The following is a 13937-nucleotide window of genomic DNA, read 5'->3' on the forward strand; positions in this document are numbered from 1 at the left end:
CTAGTATATAAAAATTTAAATTTTGTGTGTTGATCTTGTGTTCTGCAACTTTGGTAAATTTAGGTCTAATGATCTTTTAGTGGATTTCTTAGTTTTTTTTTATATTTAAAATAGAAATAGTTTTACTTCTTTCTTTCCAATCTGGATGCCTTTGGTTTCCTGGAGTCTTTATGAGAAATCAGCAGTCATTCAAATTACTCTTTCTCTATATGTAAAAGTATTATTTTTCTCTGGCTACTTTTAATTTTTTTTTTTATTTTTGGCTTTCAGCAATTTGATTATGTTGTGCCTAAGTTTCTGTTCTCCTTATTGTCATTGGTGTTCTTTGAGCTCATTGAGTTTGTGTCTGCCCCATTTCTTGTTTTATTTATTGTTGACTCCAGTTTCACATATGTCCGATCTTTGGCTATTGTCTCATGAGTCCCTGAGGCTCTGCTAATTTTTTTTTCAATCTTTTTTTCTCTCTGTGCTTGCGTTTGGATAATTTCTGTTACTCTGTCTTGAAGGCCACTGACTCCTTTTCAGTTATTTCCATTTTGTTATTAAACTGTTTAAAGAGTTTTAAATTTCAGATAATTTTGTTTTTAGAATTTCCATTGGCATTTTTTTATAGTCTCAATTTTTCTAAGATTCCCTCCTTTCTTTCATTGTGTGCACATATTCCTTTATTTCACCGAGCATAGTTTTAGTAGTTATTTTGAAATCTTAGTGTACTAAGCATAGTTAGTAATGATTTTAAAATCTTGGTCTACTAATACCAACGTCTGGATTATCTTCAAGTTCGTCCCTATTGATTGTGTTTAGTCTTGAGACTGTGTCACATTTTATTGGTTCTTGTGTATCCAGTAGTTTTGGAGATAACACAAATCAAGTGTGTTATGTTGTGGAGATAGGGTTCTTTCTGTTTTTTCAAACAGTGTTGTGTTTTTTCCTAAGAAATTATTTTCTTGAATTCAGCCTGCAAACTCAGATAGTAGCTTAAATGTCATTTTACATTTGTTTTTTGGTTTGTTTGTTTGTTTTTTTTTTTTTTGGAATTTTTTGTCTTTAGCTAGACTGGTTGCAGTCTACCCCGTGTGTGCATTGTTCAGGAGTTAGCCAGAGATTTGGGCAGGAAAACTGAAGTTGTTTTGAAGTAGCTTAATTGGCATGAACATTTTTGTCTTGGTTTATTGTTTTAGTAGAATTTAGAATCATAGCTTTTTAAATGAAAAATAATCATAGGTAAATAATTTCCAATGTTTTATCTTAACAATTAAATAAAAATAAGTTTCTTTTATTTTTCTTATTATTACAGATCGAGCTGGGAGCATCAGTACTCTCGATTCTTTAGACTTTGCAAGATACTCAGATGATGGTAACAGGGAAACAGATGAGAGAGTGGCAGGTGAGTCACATTGTGAAGACAGATTTGGAATCTTTGACATTCAAGAAATTAAAAAATGACTTGAGGAATTCTCTTCCTTCTACAATTTGGTATGTGAATATAATTATGTAGTTATTACACAAAATTATGTTACTAATTTCTTGGCTGTAAGGAACATCTGAACCCTTAACTTGCTCTTCCAATTGTACTGTGGGTTTTTGGTAATATACACCTAAAATTTGTTGAGTTTTGCTTGTGACCAACAGTTTACAACCATATAGTTCTAACTGGTATAAAGCAGGTTTAAGGTAGCTGTGGTTTATTGCAAAGTTAATTGGACCTTTTCTTCCTCATTCTTTGATCTTCCAAACCGGGCATGATATTTAGGTGTTGTATATCAGCACAAGATTACTGATTGTAAAAATTGGTTGAAATACTTCTGTGCTGGCTAATGAATAAAAGTTGGTGTTGAGACCTCAAGGTGCTGCTCCCTAGCCATCATAGCACCTTCAGAAATTTCCCTTGACTTTCCTATGAGCCAGAAAATAAAGGTTAATACTTGGTACAGCAGGGGCCTCCAGGACCTCGCTTATTCCAGTAAGAACACCAACATTCTTTCTAAATACTTAGTTATACCAATCTCCTTCCCCTCTCCACCTTCCCACCTGTTCTGTCCACATCTAATGAAGCCAGTTAGATTCTGGTCCAGGTTCCACCCTGGAAATTATCTGTGTAGCAGCCCTGGCTCCTTTTAGTGTCAAAAGTTTGGTATCTGTCGAGTGCTTCAAAGCTATGGCTATCTATAATTGAAGACATTCTTGAGTGCTTTGCAGGAATTGTAGTTTTCATAGGACATTGGCTCTTAGATGGGGAAAGCAGACAGACATCAATTAGGTAGTTTGATCTCCACCAGAATGATGGGCACTCCTGGAGCAGGAGGGTTGCCACATAGGACAGGTGGGGGTAATGGGGGCAGTATGGTATCAGGGAATACCCATAATGTGGATTCCTTTCTTGACAACTCTGTTGAATTTTTCTTCCATTTACTGGGACAAGTTTCTTACAGTCTACCTAATGTTTACCTATCATGGTCATTATGAATAAAAGTGAGTACTAATTTTTATGTAGCACTTGCTCTATTGTAATCACTGTTCTAAATGTGTATTAACTCATTGACTTAGAGTTGTCATCATCCTCTCCTCCCCAGGAGACTAAGACATTCAGAGGGATTATTTAAGACTTAAATAGCAAGGCTAGAATTCAAATACAGATAGCCCAGCAACAGAGCTCACAACTGGCTTTGCCATGTAGTAGTATATCATAACAGGAAGGATGAGATTTGACCTGATTATAAATGATATTTCAATATATGATTTTCATTCATTACTCAAGAATAAAGATATTGAATAATTATAGATCTCAGATGGTATTGTATGAGTTAGAAAAAAAATGATGTAACTTTTATTTCAGCAGGAGCTAAGAGAAGATTCAGCAGTGTAAATAGTAGTGATATCACTTAAATGGGAAAGCCATTGGAAGAGTTTGAGGTGGCTCCCTATATCAAATCAAGATTTAGTCATAAGCGTTATTTATTGACTTGTATCAAAACAGTAAATCACATCAGTTTTGTCTAAAAATTAACAAATTAAATGGAAATTATTCAAATAATTTTAGGACTAATTTATCCTACTTATTTTATCATTTGGTAAGTCACCTTGTATTATATATTTATGTAGTATATTAGATATTAGATATTTTATGTTATATGTTAGAATTAATATATGGTAGTTTATTAGACTAACCAAATATGTCTGGTTTTGTATATTGTATTACTGTTCAAATGGTTATATAATTAGAAAGTAACTCCTACCGAAAAATAGATCACATAATTGTTTTCTTTCTTTTTATTTCCATTTGAAAACCCAAATTATAGATTTAGTCAGATGTAAGAGGTTCATTATTCTTGTTATTTAGGTATTTTTAGTGTTTCTAATTAGGAGAAACATTACCGATGTAAAAGCAACATGTTATAACCAAGCATACCTAAGCATGAAATGTTACAAATACATGATGGTTTTGACCTTATATTTTTAATCTAAAAATTATACTCTGTTTCTAGGTTTGAGGAGATAAAGTAAGTTTTGATTATTATACAGTGCTAATGTGTAAATAAATGCTTTTATCTTCATTGGAAAAGGGAAGAAAAACGTGTTATTACAAGAGAATAACTTTCAGACTTTCAGTGCTCTTGTACCATAGTTTGTAATTGAACCAAATGTGATATTTGGGTGAAACTTAATGAAAAAGTTTTAATTAATCACGATTCCCATTTCCAAAAAGATTTGTAGGTCTTTGCTAGCCATTGGTAGGAACTTAAAAGCTTATCAACAGACCAATAATCCAGAAAAGATCCTGTCGACTGTGATTGGATCACATGTAAACCTCACTAAGAAAGAACAGAAATTTCTTTATTAAGTTTTTCTATACCTGTCTTGGGCAGAAGGACTCAACAGAGATATTGAGTCCATTGCCCCTCCATATAAATGTAGGGTCTGCTCCAACCTTTATTCAGCTGCTGCTGTTTATAAGACAGAGAGATACTGTTTGTTTTCAGCATAATTCTTACCATCTTTTTCTTAAATTTAAAAATCTGATTATTTTATCAAGTCTATATAGGTTTTCCTTCAAAGAGGAAGACATCTTTAAATAAACTGATGTTCTTTGGGCATCTGCTCTGTGTCAGGCACTGTGTAGGATGCTTTGTATAAAGTATTTTATTTAATCTTGTTAACAATCCTGAAGAATAGGTCATGATATTCTTATTTTATAGATGGGAAAACTGAGGCTCACCACGATTGACAGATCCGCCCAGTAGCCTCCATATGATAAGGGATCAGGGTATGAACACATAAATTTTGTTTTGTTTTGTTTTAAGATTTTTTATTTATTTATTCATGAGAGACAGAGAGACAGAGAGGCAGAGACACAGGCAGAAGGAGAAGCAGGCTCCATGAGGAAGCCAGATGCCACTCAGGCGTCCCTGAGCACATAAGTTTTTATTCCAGAGCCCACAATTTATTTTTTAGTACCAGGCTGTAGCTTTGACCTATCTATACATTCCTGTGGGTAGGTAGTCAAATTGTCTCTTTCCTGTAAAAGACTATTTCAACATAGCCATTTTCTTTTAAAAGAAGTAAACTTTTTTAAAAAAGATTTTATTTATTTATTTGAGACAGGGAGAAAGAGAAGCACAAGCAAAAGGGGGGCACAGAGGCAGAGGGAGAAGCAGACTCCCTGCTGAGCAGGGAGCAGACTTGGGGCTCAGTCCCAGGACCCTAAGATCATGACCTGAGCCAAAGGCAGACGCTTAACCAACTGAGCCGCCCCAGTGCCCCTAAAATAAGTAATTTTTTAAAAGATTTATTTTAGGGATGCCTGGGTGGCTCAGCGGTTGAGCATCTACCTTTAGCTCAGGGCATGATCCTGGAGTCCCGGGATCAAGTCCCACATCGAGCTCCCTGTGTGGAGCCTGCTTCTCCCTTTGCCTGTGTCTCTGCCTCTCTCTCTGTCTCATGAATAAATAAATAAAATCTTCAGTAAAAAAAACTTTTTATTTTAAATAGCTTCCATTTCTGAATTTAGAACTATAAATTTTCACATAAAAATGAGTTCAAAAGTAGTTGACATGAAACTGAAATGAGCTTAACCTAACTGAGCTTCTGTATATTAAAGAAATCTAGTGTTACTTGGTGCATGTATAGGGCATCTCTTAAATTTTTAAGTTTTCTTAAAGATAGCAAGGGATATGTATGTTCTAAATGTTGGGATTGCCATTTTAAAATTTATTTTAGACATTCTAAGCATCTGTTATGTGTTAGGTACTAGATATAGAAACATGAAATAGATAAAGTTTCTGCTCTCAAGGAATTTGTCCTGAAAAATGTCTATAATAAAATAAATGTTTGGTACTTTAGAAACAGTGGTGAGAGACTTGTTAATTTTGGAGCCACCTATAACCGTGTCTCAGTTTCACATGATCCATCTTTTAGCATCAGAGTCTCTGACTATCCATTTATTCAACTAATATTTGTTGAGTATTTATTCTATACTCACAGTATTATGCTGTTCTATTAACAGTTTTCAACAAAATAGACATTTGAAGCCTCTATAAAGCTTACATAATCTAGTAGACCTTCTAAAATGACTTTCATATTTTTGCCTGGGAAATAAACTGGCCTGTCCACTGATTAAAAAACAGCATCAATAGCCTTCTCGTCCCTTAGCTATTGGCCTCAATGTATATATCCAGATTTATCATATTAAATGAACCTATTTGTTTCCTGATGTATTTCTCCTCTAGTACAGATATTTATGACTTCCTATTAGTAGTACTTTTGTTTTTCTTATTTTGAGGCTTACTTAAATCTTTATGATTTTAAATGAAGTAGATGCTCAAACAAGACTTTAATATGGTTGAAAGGTATTATAATTTATATGATAAGTCAAAAAGGTCTGAACTAGGATAATTTTCAGAGACAATTGAGATGAACAGTTTTTTAGGGGGCTTACTTTAGGGGTGGAATTAATATGGCTTGGCTTGGACATTTAATTAATGTGGACTGAGTAAGCACAGTGGATAAGTGAAGAGTAATTTCCAGGTTTCCTATTTGGATATCTGTATAGACAGTGGTGCCATTAATGGAGAGAGGCTGCCGGAGGAAGAAGGAGAGCAGATTTGAGAGGAAGATGATAAAATTCATTTAGATAGATCAAATTCAAAACTTAGGAGACATTCAGGTGGGCATGTCCTAGAGATAATTAGGTAGGTCTGTATCTTTGGGAAAAGGTAAAGATTTTTGAATCTTCAGAGTACTTGTCACAGTTAAAACCATGAGTGGATGTCATCCCAGTGGGATATGTAGGCCAAGAAAAGAGCCAAGATGATACCTTGAAAAACACCAGCTTTGAGATGAGTGATAGAGGAATCTGTATGAGAACCTGAGCAGGAAGGATAGTAATAATAAGAATTTTGGGGGTTTTTTTTGTTTTTTTTCTTTTAAGGTTTGGGGAAGATTATTTTCCCCCCACTGAAATAAATACAGAAAACTAAATGTCTATAAACTATAGAGATTGCTTCTTGCTTCCGTTCATTTATTTTTCACTATTAACTAACTCATGCCAATAGTACTATTCCATTCTAAAGTCTATAATAGGCAGAGAGAATTCTCTGAACCCCGGAGGGGTGGTAAATCCCTACAGTTGTAGGATTTTTGTATAATTTTTAGGAATAGATTTTTATTCTAACAATTTTAAAAGAATCTTCCAATCTTAGAATTCTGTTCCTGGGATAATAAAATAACTATTAAAAAAAGGGGAAGTGGTATTTTATTATGAAGTCAAATGACTTTATAGTCAGAAAAAAAAGATCCAGGGAATTCTGACTTGAAAGAAGATGGTTTCATGTCTACTATGGGAAGGACCTTGACTCAGTTTTGTTGATTTGAACTCTTCAACAGTAAACAGTGAGAATAAGAAAAGTACTTGACTCTGATCAGAGTCCTGTCAGAATTATGGAAGTTTTTTCCAAAATAATATTTTGAGTTTCATGCCACGATGATCAAAGACTAGCAGATATTTCAAGATAATACAGTGATATATTGATTGGGGCCACAAGGGATTGATATTTTTTTCTCTTTTGAAATTTAACACTTTACCTTTCATGTAAAGTCACGAGGATATAATCTTTAAACATTCAGGTACCTCTGACAGTATACCAGTATTCCAACTGCTGCTGGAAAACAACAATTTCAACTACTAGAGTTGTTTATACTGAAAATTATTAATTATTTTGATAAGATTATAATATGCAATATTAGAATATACCTACATATTTGCAGTTATTAGTTAAATTCCAATAAAATTGCCTTCAGTCGGGTTAAACTAGTACTAGAGGATTGAGATGGTGGAGTGAGCAGGTCCCTGGGTAGTTGGTTTCTACAGTGTTTTTTACAAACAATACACATCCTCAAACATTTTTATGAAGAATTAAAATATTTGAAAAAGACTTGGAGCTTATTTGGTACAATGTATCTCTTTACAAGGTTATTAAATTTGAGCTTTAATTTTTTTAAATAAAGGAGACAAATCCATATATGTTTGAATATAGCTCTTCAGACCTTTCTTGTGAAACTTTCTGATGTAATTGTAATTACTTGATCCTACTATGCCTTTATAGAGATGTACTATAGCTTCAAAGATATGCCTTTGTCTTTTAAAGTCTATATTGTATATTAAGAAACATGCAGCAGAGTGAATTCATTTTGATAAGCACTATCTTTCAAAGCATTGGTAACTTTTAGTGACATTTGGCAATGTATTTGTAGATGTGCATAAAAATATAAATTCTTGCCGTCTGACATGGGTTTTTCTGGCTTTCTGTGCCTTGATCATTCAGTGTTTTGCTTAGTCACCTAAACTTTTCACCAATTGAATTTGAGTTTTTCACAGTTTGTGTTTTAACCCTTTTTTTAATTTATTTTTTTTTTTCATATTTCTATCATTCTGGTGCAGGCATTTCTGATCTGCAATTGTTCTGTAATATGTCTTACTAAATTTGTAAGTAATACTGAAAGTATATATACTGATTTTATTTAAGGTATAGTTAAGTATTTTTAGATCAAAATCAATTACCTAGAGCTTTGAAATTAAAAAAAAAAAAAAAAGTAAATCTATTTTGTACTTACACACCGAATGTGTGCAGTCTGACTTTAAACACAAACTCTGTTTCCAGAAGTGTAAGTTTTAGGGAAAATGTTTTAACTTTGTTGCACAGAAATGTTTGCAGATCAGCATTGCTAACTACCAAAAAAGAAATAGTAACATACATGTCATACTTTTAGTTGTGCTTTCATGTTGCTGCAGTGAAGTTCTGTGCATCAAAATAATTGGCCTTCATGTACTAGATGTGATTCAATTACATCTTAAGTTTTTAATGAAAATATGCAAACTGAGTGAATCCTAATTTTTCCATATATTTTTATAGCTTTATTGTCTCTGATAACATCTCATTTGCCATCTTTTTTGTTTATTAATCAGGAAAAAATTGCCATTTTTAAATTTTTTGATTTGTTAGTTTTTATGCAGAACTATTTAAATAGTATAATTTTGTTTAATATCCAGCTGTGACAGAGATCACTTAATTTTCCCAGAGCTTTACTTCATGGAAATGGCTTTTTTCCTCACAGCTAAGTTTGCTTTTTCTTCAGAGCAATATTTATATATTTTAAAGAAAGTTCCCAGTTAAGACACATGTAGTTAAATGTTGCTCGTGATAAAACATTTTCAAGAGCTTTTAAAAATGTTTCCTCAGTAGTCACATTTATCTTATCAGTAACAAGAGAAGTCTTTTAGATTCACTAGTTAGTATCTCTTAACATGAAGAGATATCTATTTGGAGAGTTAGTTACCAGAAACTTTGAATTCCTGCTTAATTATACTTAGTATCCTTAGTACTGTACTATACTTTTAGAATTGTACACTATCATTTACTTTGGAATGGTCTTAAATAGACATGAAAAGACAAACTATTTCTATTTCTTTTGGATTTAAATGAAACCCAAAACCATAGGAACATTTTTTAAGATATGTGTTTAACATATCTATGCTTGTTTATAGAAAACATACTTTTGTTGTTAGAAAAACTTACAGCCATCCCAACATTTGTTAAATACTTAAACCATGTTTTTTCAACATCTTAATGAAGGGATATATTCACTAATGTTTCTGTATATTGATTTATAACATTATTCTAGATAGTGCTTTTAAAAATACTTTTCTCATTTTTAATCCTAAGGTTTTTTTAAAGTATATTTGCTTGAACTTGATCTAAATTTTTGTCTTGTTCCCTAAAATTATGTCACTAGAAAACATTCCATTGCATTTTCTTACCTATGCTGAGTGAAGTACAAGACCCAGATTACTAATATTTTTATTTACCTAAATGAGAGTATGCCATAGATTTTATTTTTAAATAGAGCTGTTCCCTGTCAGACAGCTAGAACATTTAACCAACAATCCCCTGAATTCTAAAACTATGGAAAACATTCACCAGTTTGCTTGCAAACCAACTCTGCTGCATGCGTTCACAAATTTCATAAAGATTGCATGCTTTCTGTTTTCAATACAAATTGTATTTTTTTTTCATACCCATCCTTGCTTTTTATTTTTTAATTTTGTTTCCCTTTTCTTGGTTGGATGCCTGTGTGTGTTTATTCCAAATCCCTGTCCAGTCCTGGAGTTTGAACTACGGAAAGCCAAGGAGACCATTCAGGCCCTCCGAGCCAACCTGACAAAGGCTGCAGGTGGTGTACATAAAACTTTTTTGAGACTTTTTCTACTTTGACAATGTAGAAGTAGCTGAGAAATGTTCAAATGTAAAATAGTAAAGTATTTGTATTTTCTTCCACCAGAACATGAAGTTCCTTTACAGGAACGAAAAAATTACAAATCAAGTCCTGAAATTCAGGTGGGTGAATGACAGACCTAAAAGTATCTTCCACATAAAATGATAGCACAAGTATTAAAGGAAGGAAACTTATAGTATTGTATCTTTTATTTTGCCTGTAGGAACCAATCAAACCTCTTGAAAAGAGAGCTCTAAACTTCTTAGTCAATGAATTTTTATTGAAGAATAACTACAAGCTTACTTCAATAACCTTTTCAGATGAAAATGATGACCAGGTACAATTACTTTTTTTTTTTGTTTTTTTTTTTGACAGTGATTTGTTTCCTTTTTCATTTGTATATATTTTCTCTTTTATTTAGTTTCTCTAATTTTTAAGTCATACGTTACGTGTACAATAAAATTCTATTAATACTAGTTAGCAAACACTTCTCAGCCCACCCAGTCTGGTATTCTTTTGGCCAAGCACCCATTGCCACACTCAACTGTTACTGTCTTAGTCCCATTGTATCTGTTTCTTCTCCTTACTAATATCTCCACCTTCTAAATTTCTCCGTTTTCATGTCAGTCATCTCTCTTACCTACTGCTTTAACTCCTTTGTTATCATTTCTAAATTTATAAGCCCTCTCAACTTTCTTTTTAGTTTATCCTCTGCCTACCTCTCCAACATTATCTTTTTGCCTCTTCATTATAATCTTGCCAAACAGAAGGGCTTGCATCCCCCTCAACATATCTGGTTCCTACAGAGTTTTCTGCTTTTGTTCATTCTTCCCCTTGTCTCTGAAATAATTAGTTCTCCTATCTCTTTATTGCCATGTGCCTTGTGAATACCTAAACCTTTTCCAAGGGAGCGCACAAGTCATCACCTTTCCAAAACCTTTCCTTCTGTCTCAAGACAGAAACTGACTCCTTTCTCTGAATTCTTGATAGTTTTTAAATTATAATATCTATAATAATTCAGATTCTACCTATTTCCTTATGTCTTTGAAGACTGTAAAAGTCCCTGAGTGGTTTCCCAAATAAATTATAAAAAGTTAAAGATATCAAATTAGTACTAAATTTTGATGTATTGGAGAAAGAGAGAATGGTAGGGCAATATATTTGCATATAATCTGGAATTTTATAAAGCTCTTCAAAAAATCTTTGCTCATAGAATGCTTGAGATGACATACCTTTTTGTACCTCAGTAATAAAATTGTGTTAGATTGAATTTCATATGCGATAAATCAAAGAATAGCTATTTGGATTCTGAAATTTTTCAGAAGCATTTTTAATAACATAAGTTGGATTCAAACAGCTATAGAAGGCAAGCAGGTTAAATTGCTTGCTTACCCACCAGAGATTACACTAAATGTATACAGGTTAAAATATTAAAGAAAGGAAGAACAAAATTAATCCCATCAATTAGTTTACTTATAAATAATGGGTACAACTTATAAACTAAGATTTTCTTAATAGAGACATGTTCTATGACTTCATGCAAATATTTAAGTATGTTTTACCAGCTTGAAAGTTAACACAATCTTAAAAATTAAGGGTTTGCATTTTTGAGAGATTTAATAAATAAAAAGATTGTATATGCAACATCTTGACATCTTAGGCAGTTTAACCTGTTTACGTAGACTATCAGGAAACTTAGAAGAAGAATATCAGGCAGTAGAAGAGGTAAAGTAAGTTTAATGATGATATTTTCCCATTTGGAACATGCACTTTGACATTACAACAAAATTATGATTATCTTGGGTTTTCAAGATACTAGCTATAAGGAATAAAATGAATCTTTAAAAAGCAGGATAAAATTTCTCCAGGTTTTAAAAATATTATTATCATTTATATTTTAGGATTTTGAACTCTGGGATGATGTAGGATTAAACATTCCAAAACCTCCAGATTTACTGCAGCTCTACCGAGATTTTGGAAATCATCAAGTGACTGGGAAAGACCTTGTGGATGTGGCCAGTGGTGTAGAAGAAGATGAATTAGAGGCTCTTACACCAGTTTTAGGCAACCTTCCTCCAAGCCTTGAAACTCCTCAGACTGTAGAGGTGAGCAGTATTAATTAACTAGTCAGGTCCACAAAAACTATTTAAATTATATAAAAGCATGCTATGAGATCCTGAGTTTCTGTTTTTCTCCCATTTTGATTGTAGAATTCCTTGCTAGTACAGAAATTAGAAGATAAAATTAGTTTATTAAATAATGAAAAATGGTCTTTGATGGAGCAAATCAGAAGACTTGAAAGGTTAGTACTCAATCATCATTTCTAAAAAAACCTCTTAAAGGTTGTAAAGAAATTAACAGATTTTATAAATATATAAAATAATACTTAAGTTGTAAGACATAATTTTTAATATTCTAGTACTTTTAAAAGAAAGTTTTATAATTGTTTTGTATATTTAATATATTCTTTTTCCCCCAAAAATGTTATTAAGGCATCATAGTAATCATGTAACTAATTAATTCTTGGAAGCAAGGAACATGGTTTTCAGTTCCCCATGGTTGTGTCAGTATTAATAAAATAACTCCTTCACACTAATGTTGTAAACATTTCCCACTGATTATTTCATTTAATTCTTATTAATATCCTGTCAATTAGATGGAATTATTCCCATTTTGCAAATACAGAAAAGAAGGTTATAAGCCAGTTCAAAACAGAATTTATAAGGCTATTTTTATGCTTCATGGTAAGCGTTTGTAGTTACACTTTTAGGTATATGAAGCATTCGTGTATAGAGTACAGAAAAGATTAATCAGTTGTCAAACAATTTACAATTAATGTGTGATGCTTTTAATGCATAAAACCTAATATGAAAAAAAACAAAACAACAACAACAAAAAAAAACCAATATGAGGTTTGTTTATGGTATTGCCACAGTTTTAAGAATATAGTTGTTTTCTGATAATTTCTCTTTCTTGCTGCAGTGAAATGGACTTCCTCAAAAATGAACACTTTGCCATCCCAGTAGTTTGTGACTCTGTTCAACCTTCTTTGGATCATAAAGACTCTGAAGACAGTGGACAGAATCCAGTTATAAATAACACAGACAAGGGAAAAGACAAAAATAACCATCTTTCAAAATCAGATGAAGTTGATTCCACTATTCCAAAGGAGAATTTCCCAAATTCTGTCCCCAGGAGAGAAAAAGAAGAAGTTCCGTCTTCTCCATCAAGTAAAAACGCAGTCCATTTTGATAAACCCAATAGGTTAGTATGCAGCCTACGTTTTGAGTGCATCTTTCAGCTTTCTAATAACTCGCCCAACTAGAGGAGCTTCATTTCTTATTTTGCAGGTCAAATGTATAAATTTTTACACTTGGCATAAACTTAACACATAGCAAAGTACATATCTCAAAAAAAAAAAAAAAACCCACAAAGTAATTACTAAGTTAAATTACATTAAAGAGGATTAAAACATAAATGGAATCATTTCTATCTTAGCAAAGTACTTAGACCCATAAAATAATATGTATATTCTGTGTGCTGTAAACTCTTGTACCCAGTGATTTTATTTTTTTAAAATTTGTTTATTTGAGAGAGAGCACAAGCTGGAAGGGCAGAGGGAGAGGGAGAATCTGAAGTAGACTCCCTGCAAGCGCAGAGCCAAACCCAGGCTCTATCTCACAATCCTGGATCTCGACCTGAGCTAAAACCAAGAGTTGGACACTGAACCACCTGTACCACCCAGGCAGCCCATAGCCAGGGATTTTTACTTTTTCTCTGTTCAGTCATTAACAGACTCAGTAGAAGGTTTTGGTACTGCATAGTTACCAGTGTAACTAGGGGAATTGTTTCTGCTCCTAGTCCCCTTTCCTGTGTCTGCTTCCATGACTAATATTATTATATTGATATTCTCTTGATTCATTTACTTTACTTTTATTGAGTCTCAGTGATTGAACTCAGATAACAGAGGTACATGCCCTTTATGATCAGATTTTCTAGTGGAGGAGACAAAATATAATTTAAAATTGTTTTAGGTTTTAATGTGAAGAAATCATTTTAATAAAGGAATGTTTACTGTCCTCTTTTTTATATTTTAGGCACAGTTCTAAATTCTTTCTGTACACTGACTTATTTCATCCTCATAGATAGCCTATGGTGCAATTCTGAGC

At 32.7% G+C, this 13937-nt stretch overlaps 1 protein-coding gene across 12 annotated transcripts in view; it reads left to right on the plus strand.

Moving 5' to 3' along the window:
- Positions 1-13937, plus strand: part of RELCH (RAB11 binding and LisH domain, coiled-coil and HEAT repeat containing) — a 113231-nt gene that overhangs the window by 21232 nt on the left and 78062 nt on the right. For 9 of the 12 annotated variants that reach the window (XM_025997704.2, XM_025997706.2, XM_025997708.2 and 6 more), the window contains exons 2-8: positions 1298-1387; positions 9655-9726; positions 9835-9890; positions 9992-10105; positions 11670-11873; positions 11979-12070; positions 12751-13032. In XM_025997704.2, coding sequence (XP_025853489.1) covers positions 1298-1387; positions 9655-9726; positions 9835-9890; positions 9992-10105; positions 11670-11873; positions 11979-12070; positions 12751-13032 — 910 coding nt within the window. The remainder of the gene's footprint in view (positions 1-1297; positions 1388-9654; positions 9727-9834; positions 9891-9991; positions 10106-11669; positions 11874-11978; positions 12071-12750; positions 13033-13937) is intronic. The other 3 variants (XM_025997709.2, XM_072758037.1, XM_025997707.2) reach the window with 1 other exon arrangement.

This window comes from Vulpes vulpes, chromosome 5 (assembly GCF_048418805.1).
Source record: "Vulpes vulpes isolate BD-2025 chromosome 5, VulVul3, whole genome shotgun sequence".
Classification (NCBI taxonomy): Eukaryota; Metazoa; Chordata; class Mammalia; order Carnivora; family Canidae; genus Vulpes; species Vulpes vulpes.